Raw genomic sequence first — 23,924 nt, 5'->3', positions numbered from 1 at the left:
ACATTAAACAAAAACAACAACAAATTTACTTTGTTTCAAACTTCATTGCAGCAAATGTAGGGATATCATGTAAATAGGTAAGTGGGTTAGGTGTTGTGTGAAAATCCTAAGCATTCATAAAAGCCAAAAGTAAAAAGATATCATAAAATAAAAAAAGAGGAAACTTATGTACATTTAGTTTGGTCTCACTTGGTAGGAAGTGGTGAAAATCAAGCAATTGGGTGATTTTTATTTCAATGTATTCCAATTCATAAACTTGTGTGTTTAATAACTGCCATGCATTTATCCAATCTTCTGCTATTTCACACACAGCAGCACTCAACATCGTTTTGTCAGGCCATACCAAGAAATCAGTTAAGAGATACTTTTCAGAGCACAGTACACTCATAGACAGTCTTGGCATTGACCTTATGACATCAGAAATGATGAAGTATGTTGAAAATCTAGTATGTAACATTTTAACCTGCAAGCTGACAGCATTAACCAAAGAGTGGTCCAGTTTAGAAAATTTTCGCAGTTAGACAACTACCTCCAAATTGTGATTCTCTTAAGTTTTTATATCATGAGAGTACACTACAAGGTTTTATCTTGTTACAAGTACACATTCTATTTCAACACACCTCCCACTGTGAGTGATTACAACTGGGTACTTGAAAATGGTCAGTTATAGTTCATTCTGTTCCCTATCTCCAGTACCACAGTATGTGAAGAACTGACCATGTGTCAGTCCAAGACAAAATAATCAACAAGGATACAAGTGTTAAGAGATAAAGATGGGATGCTATGGAGCTTGCAAATGTGTAGGTTGTTGTACAAACATTAACAACTAGTTTTCTCCTTATATATAAGGTTTTCTATGTTATATAATTAAAAGTTATCCTCTACAACTGAGTGTTGACTTTGTGTTTCAATACAATTATGAAACATTGAAATAACAGCCCATATGCATAAATACATGCAGTCTTTGAGGATCCCTTTTGGTTATTTTTCAGTTTGTTTGGAAGAAAGAGAAAAATTTAGATTTGTAATGACCATTTTGAGCTAACTATTCACAAACTGCATACTAAAAGAATATTTAACTATATAATAAAAGTAAACATCAGTAAATGGCCTCATTTTATTTTTTCAATTTTGAGTGTGATGGCCATTTACCAGGCAGGTAAACAAAAGGTTCTAGTTCAGCACCCTCAAGTTGCCCCAAATCAATTATTTGCCATAAATTACCACAGAAATGCTTGATTCATTTTGTTTTTAAATAAATCACACTGTGATTTACTAAAGCACTCAATAAATGTTTACTTGAAACTGTTAACTTAACCAACTGCAACACAATTGCACAAGTATAATAATAACTTCCTTACAAGGAATTCACCTGTGTATGCTCATAGTTAAACAGTAAAGTGGGTTACAGTAAATCCTTCTATTTTTCTATGATTACTTTAGCATTTATGAATTAAATATCTGAAAACTAGTTTCACATTTTCAACAAACTCACTGCTTGAACTACTATAATGGATACAAGTATTCCTCCAGCCTTATCAAATGCCTGTGGAAAATCAAGAAGCCCTCCAGCCCAAGAGCAAAAGCATTGACAACCAGGAAAACAGCAGCATACCAACTGGACCCTAATTAAAGAAAAAAAAAATTGTAACATTTAGCATCAATTGTACAAAACAGTAATTCTGTACTGAAAACAGAGAATGATACTGAAGGATTTAATGTTAATATATTCACTAGAAAAATAAATGTACTGACTGTTGATATTCAAACAATCCCCTTAGTTTCACCTTACTATTATCTGTGATATTTACCTGTTTTACTGGTAATTTTTTTTTTACTTGTTCAGATATTTGATTTAAACACTAAATACTGTTGTTCTAACCACGTTCAAGATTAAGTACTATTAACCCTTAAACAGCAGTAATGTTGTAAGTTGCATCATCAGTTGATGATGGCTGCCATTTAAGGGTTAGACTTTGATAGCTATAATGTTTAGACAGCTTGAATCATGTTAAGGTAAACAACTTTTTCTTTTTTTTAATCTTCAAATTGATACAAATTTGTCATTCTTTTTCTGTATTGTGTCCTTGCTTTACATAGATGAGTACAAAATTCACAGATACAAACACTTTGTTAATACAAATTTTATCTTTCCATAACACACAGTTTATAATTCACCCACCTTGTACACACAAAGAATTAAATCATGGAAAACACGAGACTTGTTGGTCCTCCTGGTTGTTCCTTTAAATAAGTTCTGAAAATAAAATACTCAAAACCAGCCCTTATCATTCACATATTCAGCAAGCCTTCTCTTAAACTCTTAAAGTAACTGCATCTACCACATCTGAAGGCAACCCATTCCAAAGGACAACCACCCCTTTAAAAAATAAAGCTGTCTTAGCTGAAGATGACTTCCACTATGCCAAAACACTTATTATATTTGGTCTTGTATTGAGGTCAAAACATCATACAGGTACATCAGTTGACAGAAAAGTATACTTTGCATACAGTGACAAGTTAGATTAGAATTTTGACATTTGTTAAAAAATTAATAAAACAAATATTTATTAAGGCAAAATACTTATAGCAAGTTCAGGGAACACCTCATTCCTTCTTTCAACAAAAAAGCTAAATGAGCCAAAAAATTTCCACTCAATACTTGTTCTAATAAGAATGGTTTGTAAAACAAAAGTAGTTAATGAATCTGAAGTAGAGATATGCAATTAGGGAAATTTACTATTTGATTAATTGTTACATTCATTAATCAATTATACTCAACAAACTGATTATTCAATTATGAGACTATTCTTCCTATTTTCAATTTGTTTTCTTCTTTTTTAAAGAAATGTTCAATCTAGCCTTCATTTAATCTGATGACATTTTCTAGGGCAACAATATAAGTTACATTATTATTGTGTTAAAGTAAACCTTTATCAAGATGAAAATACAATTAGTTATTAGTAGTTTCTCAATACATGTTTTTATACATGACTATTTTTAAAAGTCAAAAAAATACTTTTTCAAAACCTAATGAAAATCTTCAATTTATTTAAATTCTCAACCAATCAGGATTAGTTTCTCTTTTGCCCAATTAAAAAAAAATTAACTTTCTGAACTTTGAAAAATAAAATACTATCACTCTACCTCCATAAGATAGTATTCTCAAATATAACTATCCAATACTTAACTTGTACCTCAATTCTTATTCACTTCTACCACCTAATCCATATCCATGTTGGATGGTAAAGCTCATTTCCAAGTGTGAAAATTATGCTACTGTTTCATGTTTTATAGTTATGTTTTAAAAAAGGGATAACACAAGTTATGAAGTTGAAGAAAAAAACCTTGTATTTCCATAATTAGACAGCACAAGTGATTCGCCTAATTAATCTCACAAATCTACATATTTACTAAATTAAAATCAAAAAGGCAAATATACAATTTATGAATTAGAAATTTAATTACATTATAAGTAAAACAATTCCCTAAAACTCTACTGTTACACAACATAAATATTTTCCAGTTTTATTTTACTTTCAACCAAATGATTTAATAAAATCAATTATTTGTATTTAGGTTTCCAAGCTAAAAGACTAAAAGAGGCAGAAGTAAGCCTCCTAAAATTGTTAGTTTTGAAAAGAACCACATTTTGTTAAAAGATTAAAAAAAAGCAAGATAACAAATAATCTTGTCCATTCAGATTCTGCCTAATCCCAAAACAGATTAACATATACTGATTCCAGTGTCCTAAATCCTTTAAATTACTACATCTTGCAATTGTTACTATACAAATGTATTTAAACTATTCTACCTATCCAGCTGTATAAAATCATATTTTTATACCAAAACACAAATTCTTATGCTCTTAACATTTTGATATTATTTGAATGTTTTACTTTAGTAAAAGAAAAACTCCAACTGCATTCAGTGGCAGTGTCACATATCCAGACATTTAACTGTGATATTTACTACAGTATACCAAAATTCTTTGTTATGTCTGACATTTTTTTTTTCTATAATAACTGCTAAAAGTTTAACTGTTTTGACAAAACAACTTTTTATGCTAAGTACATATGTCAACATTACTTAGAGAGGTTGTGTCATTAATTATCATAAACACTCAGCAAGTCATTCAGTGGTAAAACTCATGTGCAAATGATCCTTTAACTTTAAAGTATACACAAGTAAAACAAAAAAGATTAAAAGTGAGATTTTATAGTGTAACTGCTAGAATGATATGCTGTTACTACAAAAAAATTAAACTGAAAGTTCAATACTTTGTCAGTTAATTTTGATAAATCTTTCTTTAAATATTATTAAGTTGAAAGAGTTAATGGTAAAAGCAGTAACAACAGTGACACTAATAATCAAGAACAATATAAACTAAAACCGCTGCTTTAAATTAATCATTCAAAACATTTGTAGTTATTAGTAAGAATATCTCCACAAACCTTTAGTTTTATGCTGTTGCTTGAAATTGCTCATTACTATATCTCTTTCTGTAGAAGAAGAAAATTCATCTGTCAGTTCAACACTGCTAGTGCTATCACAAAAAAACAACGGGAGTGGGCGTACATCAACTGTTTCATCATATTTTGGTCTATTTAAGCTTTCACGTGATGCTTCATTTGTTTGAAATTGAACAGACATGTTGAGCTTTCAACTTGAAGCTAAAAACAAATTTTCGAATAGAACTAAAAATAAGTGTAAAATATACTTAACAAATTATTATTATTACACCTTCCACTTCATTAATTACTTGACTAATGTTTATTAATGCTAGATAACAAAGAAACAAAATTTCCTTAACTAAACTTTATCTGTCAAACACCAAATCCCTCCCAGTTCTACTGAACTCAATTAGAGATAGAAGCGCTACCTTCAAAAATAAACATACTGCAATAAAAATAAAATAATTACAATTTTTATTTAAATCAGAAAGTTTATATTTTTTCTTTTTATAAAAGTTTGTATAAATATACCTTTTAACTTTTCATAATCATTATTAATTTTTTTAAAATATGTTGTTTGAAGGATTTCAAAATATTGGATGAAAAACTAGAATAATTAAAAATATGAATAACAATTAAAAGCAAGAACGTTTCGTCGGCGTTCCCTTTGCCAATATAAAACATAATGTATAACAAATTCTTGGCGTGTAATTTTTTAATGCAAAACTACAGAATAGGTTACCTGCGATCTGTCCACCACAAATTTAACGTGTATACCATAATGAAAGAGTTTTCCCAAAGCCAGTGAATCTATTATTTGGTCGAATTAACCAAAGAGATGGCGGTGGAAGCTGTTAATTAGTTGCATTTCTTATATTCGATTGGTTGAAAATAAGTACAAGTTGGCGCTGATACTCTTTGTATGACTCTGCCTAAATGTCAAAAACGAAACAATTTTCTCCCTTATATTATATATCTCAAATCCCTAATGCCTAATACCTAATCAGTCTGTAGAAGATGCAACAATAAACATATTAACATTGAGACTCTCTAACAAAGGGATTGAAACTTTAACGCATGGTGGGAATTTAATATATATATATATATATAACATCTGCAGCTAATTTAATTTCTATAAGAATATTTAATATAGTATGTATAATTTTCAGAAACTTTAATAAATATATCATAACAGAACTAAGATGACAAAGATGGAAAATTTTGTTTTTAGAGCATTTTCCAGAACTTACACATTCAGTTGAACAAACATTTAAGTCGTTAAGCAGACTCTCTACATTTCCACATTTGTTTTTGCTTATAAGGTTCATCATTTAATCATTAAACGAATCGTCCATCATCGCTGTGTCACTGTTATACGTCTAGACTATACATTCATATAATTATTTGCATACGTTTTTAACGTTATTTGATACTACAATAATATATATTTGGTGTTCTCAACATGTAAACAGTAAACACTCATAACTTACGGACACTAAACCATATTCTTTAAGTCCAAGATAAATAAAAATTGAGAATTAAAAAATAAGCCTGCAAATAGCAATCGTAAAAATAAGGAACTTAGGCTTAAGATATTGTAGCCATTATCTACTCATACTATGACTACTATTTTAGCACCATGCTGTTACCTAGAACAGTGTTTGGTAGAATAAAAATAAGATTTGAAGTTTGAATAAATTATGTCTACAGTGTATCTAGCCTTGTGTCCGAACCTTTTTTATATTTTTTATTATTCCTATTTGTAGATTTTTAAATTTCCTACTTTTTATTTATATTATTTGCTGGCTTTTTTGGCTTAACTGTGGGCAAAGGATTACTTGATATGGTCGTTAACTATATGCTGCAATGATGATAAACATATTAAGTACTAATTGCTATCTGATATGGTCCATGATGATTTACTGTAGCTATTTACTATTTGAACACATTAGTTCGAGATTTAAAATATTTAGCTGCTGCTGAAGAATACCATGGAAACTTGTTTGAGAATATAGTGAGCATTTATAGTTTCTATGTGACTAAATTCTCTGTATACAGTGCCTTGCAGAAGTATGCATCCTCTTTGCTTCAGTAACTCTGAATCAGTTTGAAACGATTTCCATTTCCCGGTTGCTTTAGTTTGGAAATGCCACTGTGAAGCCAACAGCAAGTTTTAAAAGTTTGCAAAGTTCTATGTCCAGATGGTTTGTTTGTTTTTGAATTTCGCGCAAAGCTACTCGAGGGCTATCTGCGCTAGCCGTCCCTAATTTTGCAGTGTAAAACTAGAGGGAAGGCAGCTAGTCATCACCACCCACTGCCAACTCTTGGCTACTCTTGTACCAACGAATAGTGGGATTGACCGTCACATTATAACGCCTCCACAGCTGAAAGGCGAGCATATTCGGTGCAAACGGATTCGAACCACGACCCTCGGATTACGATTCGAACGCCTTAACCCACTTGGCCATGCCGGGCCTGTTTGAGATGGAAGTCAGTGCTCATGCATTGACAATATCCGGCCCCTAAATAAAGGTAGTTCGAAAGGGCAAGAGGCAAGAAAAAGCCATTACTGAAAAAATAATAATTTTAAATATTGTATGGAGTTTTTGACAAAGCTGTAAATAATACTGCAAATATGTGGCAGAATATTTTGTGATCAGAAGATACAACAACTTAGCTTTTTGGTCTACAAGTACAAAGTGTTACGACGAGCGAAAGCCAAACAAACACCTCACCCGGTCAACAGTCAAACGTGGTGGTGGCAGCATCATATTATATGGATGATATTCATGATCAGATAAGTTTTCAGGATTGAGGAGAAGATGGATGGTGCAAAGTACAGGCGAATCCTAGAGATAAACTTATTTCAGTCAGCCAATGATCCAAAACTGGGTTAAAAATTTGATTTTCTCCAGGACAATGATCAGAACTACAAGACCAAAGCCATACTGGTGTGATTTTGAAATAAGAAAATAAATGTTGGAGTAGCTCGGTCAAATTCCTGATTTAAATCCAATAGAAAATTTATAGCAGGACTTGAAGTTTGCAGTCCACTAACGATTTCCAACGAACTTGTCAAAATTGGAGCAATTTTGCCAAAAAAAAAAAAAATGGCAAAATTACACCATTTCATTGTGAAAGCTGGTAGAGACCAATAAAGACCCACAGCGGTTTATTGACTTCAAAGGCTAAATACTTATCCAATCAACAAATTTATATGCTTCCACCAATAGTACAACATTATGTCTGAGGACTTACAAATCTAATCTCTGGGTTTTGATACCCGTGATGGGCAGATCACAGATAACCCATTGTATAGCCTTGAGCTTAATAACAAACAAACATACAATTTATATATTTTTTTAGGTTTTGCTGATATTCAATCTCCTCCTCGCATAACAGTGTTTAGTTTGATCATTAGAGTTTTCAATAAGAACAAGTTCCTTAAAAAAGCTTATATTATTTTTAGTTCTTCAAAATGTAACATTCAGTAATGTCGAGAAAACCCACTTGTAGAGAAAAATATTATATTATAATATAATAAATAATAATGATAAAATAAATAATATAAAATTATATATTCAAACATCTAAGCACGCCCTCTACATTCCTACACTCAGTTACACAATCCCTTTCAAACATGTGGTCAGCTTCCGGTCAGTTACCTTTTTTTTCTTTGTGAACCTGACGATGACCGAAGAAGGTTGAAACGTTGTTCGCTCCTCTACGTAAAATATTTTCTCAACGAGCCGTTTTACATATATAAAATGGTAGAGGTTGAATACTTTTGCAGTTCTCTGTATAATGTATATCACTAGGCAAATATATTCCTAGATTAAGACACAACCCTCAGTAAGCACTTGTAAAATTAGCCACTTCAAACATATTATATACGTCTAAACCATGGCTTCAAATAAACTTCCATGTCTTTCAAAGTAACTGTTCCACGAATGTCTGTAATAAAATTTAATACTATGTACACTGATTTATTTTTTTCACTTTCTTCCTTTGTGGCTCGACATAGCCAGGTAGTTAAGGTGCTCAACTCGTAATCTGAGGGTCTAACACTGCTAAATTAGGGACGGCTAGCGCAGATAGTCCTCGTGTAGCATTGCGCGATATTCAAAATAAACCAAACCAATCCTTCCTTTGTGTAGGGGTGGGATTCTTAAATATACAATTGTATATTAGGTAATTCGGTCCGGCGTGGCCAGGTGGTTAGGACGCTCGACTCACAATCTGAGGATCACAGGTTTGAATCTCTGTCGTACTAAAAATGTTCGCCCTTTCAGCCATGGTAGGTGTTATAATGTGACGGCCAGTTCCACTATTCGTTAGTAAAAGAGTAGCCCAAGAGTTGGCGGTGGATGGTCTTACCCTGCGCAGATAGCCCTCATGTAGATTTGCGCAAATTTAAAAAACAAAGAAACAAATGTTGTACAAAACATTGAATATCCACATGTAACAGTCATTTACTTTTCATCTATTATTGTATGGTAATTCGTGTTTCAGCCTGTACCTAAGCTTATTGAAAACAACAACAAAAAACATACCAAATGTTCATACAAAGATTAACTTTAAGTAATAACAGACTAGAATTATAACATTTTCCAGCTTTTGTAAAATATAGAAACAAGTAAAACTTTAAATATCCCTACGATCTTCAAACTACCTTATTTAGTATTCTACAAACGGTTCACGTACAATGTATAAAGTTGTTTTTGTTCTAGTCTGGCAAGAGAATAATATTAATAAGTGCAAACATTTGGAGTAGATTTTATTTTACTAAATGTGTACAGCCTAAGTGGACAACAGTAAAGGTTTTAAATTATTGTTTGAACTGAGTTTGTAGTGTTTATAGTGGTTTTTACTCGAACGTTGTATTGTGCCATAATTAAGGTTTTGTTCAATTCTTTGCGTTCCTTATTGTGAACCATTATCATGTTCGTCGTTCGTAATAATGATGTGAGGAATCAAGCATGCAGTACGCTGTACAGATTTGTGTAGGATAACTTCAAAATATACATACAATCGATCAGTTATAGATTATTAATATATCTTTCTCTTTCTAAATATTAGATGTAAAACTGAAACATTTTGTTGTGGCTGTGTTTTAACCAATCTCTGCAAAATTTTCCACTTAATCTTTCAGAACTGCGTAAATGATATATATATATATATATATATATATGCTTTATAAATACATTTTAGCAAAGTGAACATGGTGTGCAAGTAGACGCCATTATAACGAAATTTCACAGGCAATGTACTCTCCTTAACTAGATAAAAGAGATATAAATGTGATTTAATCAAAGCACTGTAGACCACTAAATTTTGGGTTCAAGCAATTAGAAGTCACTATGTGATATTATAGTTATAAACGTCACACCATGCCAGTAATATTATTTGTTTCTTTATTAGCCCTAGTTTCAAATTGAACTTTAACATTTCTGGCGAGTCTTAAAAATAGATAAATTTATCAAGTTTTAATTCTGCTTAAAATATATACGTTACAACAGTGAAACATAAAATGGGAGCATCACTCTTACAAATTTACTCTGTTCTGTCATCATGTCCGTTTGACAAGAGGTAATTGTACACTGTGTACTCTACACGATTACTCTACACAGTGTAGCGACTTTGGTCATTTCTGTGCGAGAAAACATCCAATGCATTAAGGTTTATACTTAATGAATTTAAATATTAAGATCTTTTAACAAGCTAGTGTGGAGTTCTATTTTATTAACTTTGGTGACTTTTGTTCTAAGTCCAGTGTACTGTTAATCTTAATTTGGTTTCACTAAACCATGAAGAAACGTTGAACTAAATGTGGAACATCAAACTTGGCAATAAGTGACAATAGTCTTCAAAAAACAACAAAAACATTGTATAATTCAGCATAATTACTCTCGACACGGGTTAGGTTTCCCTGATGCAGACTTGCCAGAGATGTCTTTAATCAAAGCCTGTGTTAACACTAAGAAAAATATAAATGTTCCAATGGTCAGAAAGAATGCTGACCATAATACTAGAAACTTGTTCTTCAAACCAGAAAGACATGGGTCCTTCTTTAGTGTTACCTTTAAAAGGCACAATCCTAGAAAGAAGAGAACATATTTTTTTGATCATCATGAAAAATTATGAAATAAATCAAATTTACAGCTACCTAAATTGAAAAAAGGATTTATTGTTTATCAAATTACGTGGTTTACAGTAATAAGTAAGAATTAAAGTAAGAAAGTTATTTTGTTATCTTCTTAAACAATTGTTTTAAAACTAGGAAAAAATCACTAATCACTAAAAACTAAAACTAAGTACGCATTCTACAAATATACATACATAAACATAAGCCCCCCAGTGGCTCAGCGGTATGTCTGCGGACTTACAACGCTAAAACCCGGGTTTCGATACCCGTCGTGGGTAATGCTCAGATAGCCCATTGTGTAGTTTTGTGATTCATTCAAAACAACAATATAAACATAAAATTCTAATATATTTTCATACTACGTCTTTTTAAGGACATGGAAATAAATTTTAAGGACATGTGTCATTTTACCAGCAAAAATCATTATGAAGTCATTAAAATTTCCAGTTTGGGCAGCATGAATGGTTACTTGTAATGCGAAAGCGCTAACAGATCATCGGGCCAATGACATAAAAATGCCCCCGCAGCCCAGAAATTGCGGAGTTCCCGAACCAAAAGGGGACTCAGTTAGTTTTTTTTACACGAGGGGGATCATTTGTGGCTACGCTAATACTAGCGTCCATGCTAAAGTTACTTCCAAATTTAAAATATCTATAGCATAAAAAAAAAACTATTTTAAAACGTGTATCAGGATTTATATGTTTACTGCAAAAAATACTTTATTGCATCTGACAAACAAAACTTTCAAATGTAAAACGTAATCCAGACTCACAACCAATTAACAACATATGATTCTTCGTTAAAGGTTACTTTGGAAACAGTTGTAAAAACAACAACAACATAGTGCTCAGGAGAATTGGTAACTTTTATGCCACCTTTAGATGTCAGTAGACACTTGGCTAAAAGATAATGATAATATTATTGTGTTATACTATATGTAAGGATACCATTATCTAGTTTGTTATTTTAAAAATTTGTTTTTTAATTTCGCACAAAGCTATACGAGGGCTATCTGTGCTAGCCGTCCCTAATTTAGCAGTGTAAGACTAGATGGAAGGCAGCTAGTCATCACCACCCACCGCCAACTCTTGGGCTACTCTTTTAACAACGGATAGTGGGATTAACCGTCACATTATAACGCCCCACGGCTGAAAGGGCGAGCATGTTTGGTGCGACCATTATCTAGTACTTCATAGTACTTTTCTTTATTTTCTTAGTACACAATTTAAGAACTTATTTTTCCAAACAAATTTCACGAACATTTTAACCCGAACGTATTTCCATAGTAAATAAATTCGATTTGGTCGATAGGCGACGCCCGGCATGGGCAGATGGTTAGGGCATTTGAGTTAAAATCTGAAATTTGCGGGTTTGAATTTCCATACCACAAAACATACTCGCCCTTTCAGCCGTAGGAACGTTATAATGTGACGGTCAATTCCACTATTCTTTCGTAAAGGAGTAGCCCATGAGGTGGCATATTACACATTATAATCGTTATAACTAACTTTGCTGTTATTTTATATTCTTTTATATGATCAATAAACATTCATAACGTATAGATTCAATCTTAAACGAACTCGCATCTATTTTCAGTGTAATTGGAAAAATGAGAGACAAAATTTAGAAAACCCTTATTAATTGTAACAATCCATCTTTTGTTAAACCAGCATGTTTTAATCATACGTGTCTGTAAGTAGAACGAAAGTAACGTTATTAGAGAAGACAAAATTAATATTCTGCCAGCATTACCTACCAGGGAAAACAAAGATGAAAATTGCTGCTAGGCTCCCTACGAATTCAATTAAAATTCCAATGTTAGGAATTAGTAGAGCTAAGGTTAATGAACTGCTAAACCAGATTAGGGCAATTATAACTCTCCTACATCGTTCACTTTTCACTGCTTCGTCCACTGATATGCCTCTTGTTTGAGTGTAAAGGTCGTCAAGAGCTGTCCTGCAAAATGTTGGTCAGAACACAAGTATTACTGATGAAGTTTCTCAAAAGTTTATTCCAAGTTGTTTGTTAGTTACCAAATTTAGATTCTGATAATAGAACATCAAAACCCTTCTAAGTACCTGAGAAAGAATGTAATTTATTTAAAGGTACTACAACCAAGTTTCAAATTAATGTTGGCAATTCCACTGTAATAAACGCATCATTTATCTTTTTGGACATGAACAGTTTGTTTTGAATTTTGCGCAAAGCTACTCTTGGGCTCTCTGAAATAATAATCAGTGATGTCGAGAAAACCCACTTGTAGAGAAATATATATGAACCTGACGATGACCGAAGAAGGTCGAAACGTTGTTCGCTCTTCTATGTAAAATATTTTCTCAACCCAAACGAGCCGTTTTTGCATATATATTTCTTGGGCTATCTGCGCTAGCCGTCCCTAATTTAGCAGTGTAAGACTAGAGGAAAGGCAACTTAATCATCACCACCCACCGCCAACTCTTGGACTGCTCTTTACCAACGAATAATGGAATTGACCGTCACATTATAACGCCCTTTACGGCTGAAAGGTATCTGAGGGTCGCAGATTCGATTCTCCGTTGCACCAAACATGCTCGTTCTTTCATCCGTGAGGGCGTTATATTGTTACGGTCAATCCTAAAGAGTAGCCGAAGAGTTGGCGGTGGTGGTGATGACTAGCTGCCTTCTCTCTAGTCTTACACTGTTAAATTAGAAACGGCTAGCACAGATAGGCCTCGAGTAGCTTTGTGCGAAATTAAAGAAAAAAAATGTGTGTGCTGTTAATAGCTGTTCTCTAGTTTGTCACTTGAAAATTATGGTCAGATTCGCAAGAATAGACCCTGTGTAGTTTTAAACGAAATAAATAAACAACAATAAATTGACATTAAACATTTGATGGCTATTTACGCTACATAGAAACTTCAAGTCGAAATAAATTATCTTTAGGTTTCTATCCTGTTTATATTGTTCACTCGTTTTGTTTTTTTGTTTTTGTCAGAATTCGTCATCCCGTCTGTCGTCTGAGAGCTAAAATGGCAGGAGATCATGCGTTGGAATTAAACTATTTAACTTTAAGCTACGAAGAAATTTTTTAATGACCATTTTCATAAAACAGAAATTTTAATAAAGTAAAATAAGAGAAAAAAAATATCTCGAATATATACTATTAGAACCGTTTCACCTTCCACAAAACATCACCATGGGGTAGTTAGTGAACATTTTCGCCCCCAAAGCAGCAGTTCCCACCATAACCACTGTATCTTTGGCATCGTATGACTCCAAGATGTCACTAGTTGCGCGAGAACCAAAGGTCAGATATCCTGTTGCGGCTGCCACAGAATAAGTGAAGGCACACAAAGTTATGGCCACAAGAGCGGTTCGGAGAAAAGTGAGTAACCTCCTGTCTGCTAAACAAGAGTATATCGGGACACTACTAACATGGCACTGAAAAAGAAAGTAGTGTTTACAATCGTATGTACTCACTGTGCCTGAAACAAACAAAACGTTAAAACAATGCTCTTTATGTACTGTATGGTCATATAGAACTGCCAGCTGTTAAAACCATAAAACGAAATAATCCAATATTTCTGAGAAACTGCGTTTTAGAAGGTATTTTGCTCGATACAGTTAGTTGACGCATATACTATATCATAAACACCTTACTGTTTAATGAAACTAAACAAAAACTGACCGATAGCTGACCACATGTTTGAAGGGGGGTTGTGTAACTGAGTGTAGGAATGTAGAGGGCGTGCTCAGATGTTTGAATATATATATATATATTTCTAATATAGGTATAAAGGTATTCCTTTGTATTGGTTTATCACGTGGTTCGATCCTCTACATAAATAAAAACTGATTATCTTCGATTTTAATAGTTATAAACGCCAACAGTGTGTCTATGAACTGTGCTCACCTCGGGCTAGAGAGAACATTATTTTAGCATATAATTTAACTACAGAATTACGTCCTACTGCTGGGAATCTTACGTTTCGTTTATATAGTTAATCGACATGTTAAGTCAACTTTTCATCTTTTAAGTGCAACTTACGAAACTAGTTTGTAAGATGCTAAAACTGTTTAAGATGACTTTGTAACGAGCTAGTTGTTCCCTAAATAATAGGTCATAGCGCTATAATGAATTAAGGCCCGGCATGGCCAGGTGGGTTATTGCGTTCGACTCGTAATCCGAGGGTCGCGGGTTCGAAACCCGGTCGCGTTATAATGTTAGGTCAATCCTACTATTGGCTAGTAAAAGAGTAGCCCAAGAGTTGGCGGTGGGTGGTGATGACTAGCTGCTTTCCCTCTAGTCTTACACTGCTAAATTAGAGACAGCTAGCGTAGATACCCCTCGAGTAGCTTTGCGTGAACTTCAAAACAAACAAACAATAATGAATTAATAGAAGTTGAGACGAAGAAATTGAAAATTTATATTGATCTTGAGTAAAGAAACAAAAAGACATGAATTAGGAATTCCACAGTAATTTTGAACTGAGCTCTTGGGGTAAAGTTGACTGACGTGCGATGGTCAACAATAGAAATTTGTTGTCATAAAACGGTAGCAAGTGATGGGAAACGTTATAGAAATGCTTTTGAGTAGCCAATGATGGGGTTGGGAGAGAAATAGAGAGGGGGTGACCCCTTTTTGAGAGTTTCTCTGCTTACGAGGGGATACCGGGTTTGATTTAGACAGGCACAACAATACACGTGTACGGGGTTTCTTTTCACCCTCTCTCGTACTACGTAGCTTTGAGTTGCCATTATACGGTAAAGCGAAACTTTGTCTCTCAACCGTTCCGAATTATTACTAACGCAGATAATCTAGATGCCAAACACATTATTGAACTGTTTTGATTTCGATTCCAACGTACCTCGTAAGCAAAACAGATTGTGGGTACCACTAAAAACATGTCTTTCCAGGATGTAAAGCTTGTTTTTATTACACCAGGGATATAATTTCCAGCGAAGTACTCGTATATAATCAGAAAGACCACATACAACAACGCAACGACACCGAACGAACTAGAAAGAAGAGAGAAAAAACATTCGTAATATTTTTTCCACTGTAAAATCACTATGACTACAGTGCAAACAATAAAACTGGTTATGCCTGCTTCTATAAATCACTTTCTTAATGATTCGTTATGCTCATTGGACCGAAAATTTCACTTTTATTTCACATATTAAAACTTTCATGAGTAAATTAAAAAAAAAACACAACACTGTAAAAACAGCAACAACGTCCCAATACGATTTCACAAAAATTCTAAAATTCCTCATTTTAAAACCTTTTATGTAATAGGCTAAAACTTTGCCACTTAAACGAGCACCAAGGCATTACACATACACGAACTCTTTGTTGTTGTTTTAAATACAGTGTTCCCTTTTTTTTAAATATTTCTAAAATTACTATTATTTCTTAACTTTAGCAGAGTTTTCATTCATCTAGAAAATTGAGATCTTTCAGTTAGTTACCTGGCATACTGGAGGAAGTTTATTCTTTTAGGGAAGCTAAGTGGCAAAATGATGCAGATGGCGCTGACTACAGTTGTTAGCTCTCTTCTCATGTACCAGTTGTTACAAAACTCCATTCCATACAGTGATCGGAGCACTAAAACAAGTGAACAGAGCTACGACTTAACACTTTGCCTCAATTTTCTGAGTCATAAAATCATGCACTGGACCACAAGAGAAAAGTTATAAAATAACAGTAATTAATTAGATAATTTTTAACACAATTAAAAAGCAAAACAAAAACCAATAAAGAAAGCGCTTTCTAAAGGTTGGATTTTCTTCTTCAGAGTACTAATTGATGGATTTACTCACGTAAAAGGAATGACCCCTTCATTTATTAGTGTAATGTTGGATATCATTATAAATACAGGAATAGCGCGTTGTTGAATAACTTACGTCTTTGATTGATGATTTCCAAAAACACAAAGAGGAAGAAGAAGCGGATAAAGCTAGAGTGGAATGACGGTTGAAATGGATAAAGCTACAGTGGAGTGACGGTTGAGATGCATAAAGTTAGAGTGAAGTGACGGTTGAGATGGATAAAGATAGAGTGGAGTGACGGTTGAAATGGATAAAGCTACAGTGGAGTGACGGTTGAGATGTATAAAGCTAGAGTGGAGTGACGGTTGAGATGGATAAAGTTACATGGAGTGACGGTTAAGATGGATAAAGCTAGAGTGGAGTGACGGTTGAGATGGATAAAGCTACAGTGGAGTGACGGTTGAGATGGATAAAGTTACATGGAGTGACGGTTAAGATGGATAAAGCTAGAGTGGAGTGACGGTTGAGATGGATAAAGCTAGAGTGGAGTGACGGTTGAGATGCATAAAGTTACATGGAGTGACGGTTAAGATGGATAAAGCTACAATGGAGTGACGGTTGAGATGGATAAAGCTAGAGTGGAGTGACGGTTGAAATGAATAAAGCTACAGTGGAGTGACGGTTGAGATGCATAAAGTTAGAGTGAAGTGACGGTTGAGATGGATAAAATAGAGTGAGTGACGGTTGAAATGGATAAAAGCTACAGTGGAGGTAACGGATTAGAGATATATAACGCTAGAGTGGGTGACAGTTAGATGGATAAAGTTACATGGAGTGACGGTTAAGATGGATAAAGCTAGAGTGGACGGCAATTTAGATGGATATAACTTCAGTGTGGAGGAGAGTTAGAGATAGATAAAGATTACATGGAGTGACTGTTAAGATGGATAAAACCAGAGTGGAAGTGACGGTTGAGATGGATAAAACTAGAGTGGAGTGACGGTTAGAGATGCACAAAGTTACATGGAGTGACAGTTAAGACGGATAAAACTAAAATAGATGACGGTTAGAGATGGATAAAAGCTAGAGTGGAGTAACAGTTCAAATAGATCAAAGCTAGTGGAGTGACAGTTAAGATGAATAAATCTACATGGAGTGACTGGTTAAGATGGATAAAAGCTAGAGCGGAGTGACGGTTGAGATGGATAAAACTAGAGCAAAGTGACAGTTGAGATGCACATAAAGTTAGATGGAGTGACGGTTGAGATAGATAAAAGCTAATGGAGTGACAGTTGAGATAGATAAAGCTTAAGTGGAGTGACGGTTGAAACGAATAAAATTAGAGTGGTGGAGTGACAGTTGAGATGCATAAAGATTAGAGTGAAGCGGACGGCTGATGATAAAATAGAGTGGAACGACGGTTAGAAATAGATAAAACCACAGTGGAGTGACGGTTGAGATATATAAAGTGACAGTTGAGATGGATAAAACTATGGACGTGACAGTTAAGATGGATAAAACCAGATGGATGGACGGTTGAGATGGATAAAGCTAGGAGTAGGTGACGGTTAGAGATGGATAAAGATTACATGGAGTGACTGTTAAGATGGAGATAAAGCCAGAGTGGAGTGACAATTTGAGATGGATAAAAGCTAGAGTGGAGTGACGGTTGAGATACATAAAGTTACATAGGTGATGAGTTAAGATAGATAAAACTACAATGGAGTTGAGATGGATAAAGCCAGAGTGGAGTGACAGGCCGAAATGAATAAAGCTACAGTGGAGTGACAGTTAAGATGAATAAAACTACATGATGACAGTTAAGATGGATAAAAGCTAGAGTGGAGTGACGGTTAGATAGATAAAACTAGAGTGGAGTGACGGTTGAGATGCACAAAACAAAGAGTGACGGTTGAGACGGATAAAGCTAGAGTGAAGTGACAATTGAGATAGATAAAACTAGAGTGGAGTGACAGTTAGAGATAGATAAAGCCAGATTAGGTGACGATTAGAATAGATAAAGCTAGAGAGTAGGTAACGACTTTAGAGATATAAAGCCAGAGTGGGATGACGGTTTAGACGGATAAAACTCAGATTGGAGGTAACGAGTTAAGACGGATAAAACTAAGTGGAGTAACGTGAGTGAGATGGATAAAGCTAGAGTGGAGTAACGGTTGAGATGGATAAAGCCAGAGTGAAGTGACAGATTAGAGATAGATAAAGCCAGTGGAGCGGTGAGAGATATAAAGCTAGAGTGAAGTGACCGAGATGGATAAAGTTACATGGAGTGACGGTTAAGATGGATAAAGCTAGAGTGGAATGACGGTTGAGATGGATAAAGCTAGAGTGGAGTGACGGTTGAGATGGATAAAGCTAGATTGGAGTGACGGTTAAGATGGATAAAGCCAGAGTGGATGACGTGAGACGGATAAAGCTAGAGTGAGTAACGGTTGAGATGGATAAAGTTAGAGTGAAGTGACGGTTGAGATGGATAAAGCTACAGTGGAGTGACGGTTGAGATGTATAAAGCTAGAGTGTAGTGACTGTTGAAATGAATAAAGCTACATGGAGTGACGGTTGAGATGGATAAAGCTACAATGAAGTGACGGTTGATATTTTACCTTTACTTGTTTTTGCGTTAGAAACATTGATTAAAACACCTGTTTGATTGTAAAACAAATCTAGGCTAGAACGCGGTTTAGTATTACCAGATACTGTTAAAATTCACGTAAGAAAATGGAATTACACAAATTATTTTTCAGAACGAAACCACAATAGGGAATTGAACACCGGCTTTTAGCTTTGTGTGTAAATAGGCTCACCACTGTCCTACAGAAGAACATTATTTAATTTATTATGATACACCATTATGGCACTGCCTTTAGCTAAAAACAGAACCCTAATGCAAGCACTTACTTACAGCTAGTCCATTTCTAAAGATTTTAAATATCTGAACAGTTTGACAAATTGTTTGATTATACGATACCTCATCGACCTAGGATTTACCCTCTGTGCACAATTAGACAGTCATTGATCATTTATTACGTGCGCTTGACGCGGTTTTATCACAACCCGCTTCACATGTTTCTGTTTTTCATGACAGTTGACACAAAACATAAAATAAGAATTAGTTCTCTTACACACGTCTTTTATTGTTTTGTTTCATTTTCATTTGGTTGTGAAGACGTAGTAATTGTAGTAAACTACGATGTCATGGCGAGTTTACAAAACGATTTTGAAGTCTGCACAACTGTTACCTAATCATCGTGTCTGAGAGTTTTCTTTTATAATGTTATCCTACTTTGATAGACTTTAATGAAGTAGGCCCGGCATAGCGAGGTGGTTGAGTCACTCGAGTCGTATTCCGAGGTTCGCGGGTTCGAATTCCGGTCGAATCAAAACATGCACGCCCTTTCAGCCTTGGGGCGTTATTATGTGACGGTCAATCCCACTATTCGTTGGTAAAAGAGTAGCCCAAGAGTGGGTGGTGATGACTAGCTGCTTTCCCTCTAGTTTTGCACTGCTAAATTAGGGACGGCTAGCGCAGATAGCCCTCGAGTAGCTTTACACGAAAATAAAAACAAACAAACAAACAATTTAATAAAATAGAAAAAGGAAGTGAACGCTAATTAATATCGATACACAGGAATGTTGAAGAGAAAGTCCTATTAACAATCTCCTTAGAACAAGTTCAATGGTTGATAGTAGGAAAACACGCGCACGGAGAGCTTTAGAGAGAGAATAGAGCGAGGAAAGAGAAAACTATCCTATTGAATAAAATAATAGCAGATGAAGCTCTTGAGTGAGTGATCTTCCATTTTTTAAATCGTCTTCATGGAAAGCTCTTTAATTTTTTATCGCTAGATGACGCTAGTGAACGAAGTGCTGAGACATTAAGCCTAATATATTAACATTTTCTATACTTAATAAAATACTCAGTCTTTACACGTTATTCACGTCATTCTGTTTACAGTATTGAATGTTTCCAGACGTTTGATAAAATGATATTCAGATTTTTTTAATAGAGCTATTAGAATCTAAATTTTTGGGTTGTTTATCTTGCTTCCCTCGAAACAGAATTCGCCAATTGAAAATAAAGTAATGTTGAACACATTCATCTTCATGGTAATATTAAATTATCCTCTGTGTATAAGTTGTTTGAAGAAAGGCCGCTAGGTGGTATTTTACCCGTGTCAAACTGATCTCCTAAAACTATTAGATATGTCACTGAGGATCCAAACATATAGAAGACGATACAGACAGCACACACTCTTCGTGTTCTCTCCCCACAAATACTTCGGATAACATCCTGGTAAGTACAACATCCGATCACATCCGAACAGTAGGCCAAGGTCAATAAAGATGTTAGCATAAACGCTAACAACACCTGAAAAAACAAAGAAAGTTGAAACGTTTCACGAGTTTGTTCTATGAAGTTATCTACAAAATTAAACAAAGGTTTAGAATTTGCAGTACTCGGCATGGCCAGGTGGGTTATGGGATTCGACTCGTAATCTGAGGGTGGCGGGTTCAAATCCCTGTTGTACTAAACACGCTCGCCCTTTCAATAAATCCCAATATTCGTTGTTAAAAGAGCAGCCTCTGAGTTGGCGGTGGGTGGTGATGACTAGCTGCCTTCCCTCTAGTCTTACACTGCTAAATTAGGGACGGCTAGCACAGATAGCCCTCATGTAGCTTTGCGCTAAATTCCAAAAAAAACAAAACAATCAAACGATTCTACACCGTCATGAATATTTTGTTAGAAACAGCAATATAACGGACATTAATAAAAGATAAAATAATAATAACATCAAATAACTGGTCCTACAATTATGTACTCCAAGAAACGAGTTTACATAGTGACTAACATGGCCAGTAAAGACTCTCAGGGTTCATTGAACCTATGAAGAGGAGAGGTGAATGTTTACGAAATAGCTGCATTTCACGTGTCGAATAAGGGGTCACTGGGAAATTCACGAGACAAAGAAAGTGCGCTTCATATAATGTAATAGAAAAAATAATATTATACTTATATATCAGTCAATACTTATAAGGAGATCGGTTTTGTCTGAAATATTTTCTTATTGAAAACATTCGTTTGTTTTAAGGAAATGACAACAATGATATTGAATACTTTTAGTAGTTTTCTTCTCTGCTATCCTTTTCAAAGCTCCACAAACATATAAATAATAACAATAGCACAAAAACATTGGAAACTCACTGCTTGCACACAAATGGCGACAACAATACCCCCTGCGCGACCGAACACTTCTGGGAAATTAAGTAGTCCGGCACCCAGAGCCACATTCACGAGGAGAAGAGAAGACCCATACCAGCTACTTCCTGAAACAACATATTACTATTTTATATACAAAAAGTAAACCATTCCTGGGTTAAACGAGATCTAAATCTATCAGTGAATATTTTCTGAAATAATGCACGAACAGTTCAATTTGAATGACAAAATTTTATGGTTTATTGCAAATTAGACTTTAAATAGTAAATATTAAGTCGAAAAGGACTACTTTTTCTACTGGTTTTCAATGAGTTTTCTTGCGTCTTATGTTTTTCACTGCGAATTAAATGTCATGATGTCAGACTTGTTTCTAATACGTATATTTCTGTAGTTTTGTTAACATCGTATGCTCTCTTTTAGTTAAAATTATTTTCTTTTGTGTAAGATTATAGCTATCAATTCGCTGGATCGGTTGTTACCAAATCTGATATGTAGGTTTAGGGCTGTATTGGGGTAATACAGGGTATTTTATGTTTGAATCTGACTACGCTCGTATATCATTCTTAGGGGTCCTATGTCCTACCCGTGCGTTTAACGAATATTTGAATTTGTTTACACTGGATATAGCAAACTACAGTGTGGTGGATGTCTTTGTGTACATTGTTTTTACTTTCATGCTAAAGGTCAGAGGTTTTGCCCTGTTTTTGTTTCAAAATTTTCGTACAAATTTACACAAAAAACTACCTTACCTGCGCATATTAATTTCTAATTATTTACAGTTATTTTAGAGAGAAGACAGTTAGTAAACAGCAACCACCAAACACTTGTTTACTTTTATGAGCCTTATCTAACCGTATATTAGAATTTGACTGTTATTCCTATAACGTACTCACAGATCCAAGATGCAGAGCGCGTTTATGCGACAACAATCGGTGAGTCACGAATCCTGGAATTCACATTTTGGCTCGTTAACTACTAAGTAACGTCATCATATTGTTATTATACTGTCTTGAAGAGTGAATTTAACGGTATGGTTTAGGCTTATCACTAAGCCACAGTCGGCCTTAGGTCGACTACTAGTTACATGCTGTTTAGCAGTACTAAACTGATGCATTACAGATTGTGTTATTTTTACAAATCGTTGGATTCTGTAAAGAAAACGAACGTTGCGGTATGTTTTTTAAAAAAGTTTGGCTTGTTCGAACGTTAATAATAAATATTTTCTTTTTTAATGTGCTCTCCCGAAATTTTAAAATTTGAAAGAACAATCAGTAAGTTCACTTACCTGTTCTCATAAAATGCTACTGAATATTTTAAAGTTAGATGGTTTTGACTAATGCTTTAATAAACGTTAATATAACAAAACAACTACATTGTTTCTTAGTTCAAAATGTTCAAGTAAAAAGTAAATAATTAATCCACAATTATTAAAAATTATTTTTCACGCCTGTAAATAAACATAATAATATTAATATGATATTGTCTAAAACGTACAATATACAACATCTTAAAGAAAAATTACCTTTTGTAACTTTGGGTGTACTGTTTGACCCTTCTCTTGTTCCATACTGATTTTTTATCAGACTACTTTGAAGTCCTTCTAATGATTGGCTTGCTAATAATAAATCCCATTCGCCACCGCTTGTCGAGTTTTTAAAATGAACAGACATTGTTGAGAAAATACTTGAGTGAAAAATTTATTTATTATAATACAACACAAAACAGCATATCCAACCGATATTGATGATGTATTTAACCTGTTGCTTAAAACAAAACTCGTGGGACAAATTTCGTGAAAAAAAAAAAATCCTGCTTTACTTTTTCAGTCGCATTCGAAGTCACGGTTTCATATGCTTGTAATGTTCAGGAGGTTCGAAAAAAAACAACATTACTGCTTGTCTAGAACAGAGAAGACAGCACGAAAGTGCAAATATTAGCCAATAGTAAATAAGGATTTTGTAATACGACCAGATCTCGTTCAGGCTATCCAATCAGAAACCTTGACGTTGGGTGGGATACAAAAAAAGTTAATTGAACTGAAGAGTTGTACAATAGATGGCTCTGAGAATTATAAGATCCTCGTAAACAAATATACATGACGTTGTGTACTTTCTATTTGAGAGGTTTGGTTTTGAGTTTCGCGCAAAGCTACTCGAGGGCTATCTGCACTAGCCGTCTCTAATGTCGCAGTGTAAGACTAAAGGGAAGGCAGCTAGTCATCACGACCCACCGCCAGCCAACTCTTGGGCTACTCTTTTAACAACGAATAGTGGGATTGACCGTAAAATTATAACGCCCCCACGGCTGGCAGGGCGAGCATGTTGAGTGCAACCGGGAT

The 23,924-nt window shown here is 34.5% G+C and overlaps 1 protein-coding gene across 1 annotated transcript; it reads right to left on the bottom strand.

The window, feature by feature from the left end:
• Nucleotides 1-9,925: 9,925 nt before the first annotated feature.
• On the bottom strand, nt 9,926-23,387 carry LOC143250971 (sodium-coupled neutral amino acid transporter 7-like). The gene is made up of 8 exons (XM_076502228.1): nt 23,109-23,387; nt 21,572-21,693; nt 20,539-20,737; nt 16,051-16,186; nt 15,447-15,597; nt 13,757-14,019; nt 12,356-12,555; nt 9,926-10,551 (listed from the first exon to the last, which is right to left on the bottom strand). The coding sequence occupies exons 1-8, from the start codon at nt 23,254-23,256 to the stop codon at nt 10,358-10,360; spliced, it is 1,413 nt and encodes a 470-aa protein (XP_076358343.1). The 5' UTR covers nt 23,257-23,387; the 3' UTR covers nt 9,926-10,357.
• Nucleotides 23,388-23,924: the final 537 nt, after the last annotated feature.

This window comes from Tachypleus tridentatus, chromosome 5 (genome assembly GCF_004210375.1).
Source record: "Tachypleus tridentatus isolate NWPU-2018 chromosome 5, ASM421037v1, whole genome shotgun sequence".
Taxonomy (NCBI): Eukaryota; Metazoa; Arthropoda; class Merostomata; order Xiphosura; family Limulidae; genus Tachypleus; species Tachypleus tridentatus.
The sequence above is the reverse complement of the archived record's forward strand: the minus strand, read 5'-3'. Positions and strand labels throughout refer to the sequence as shown.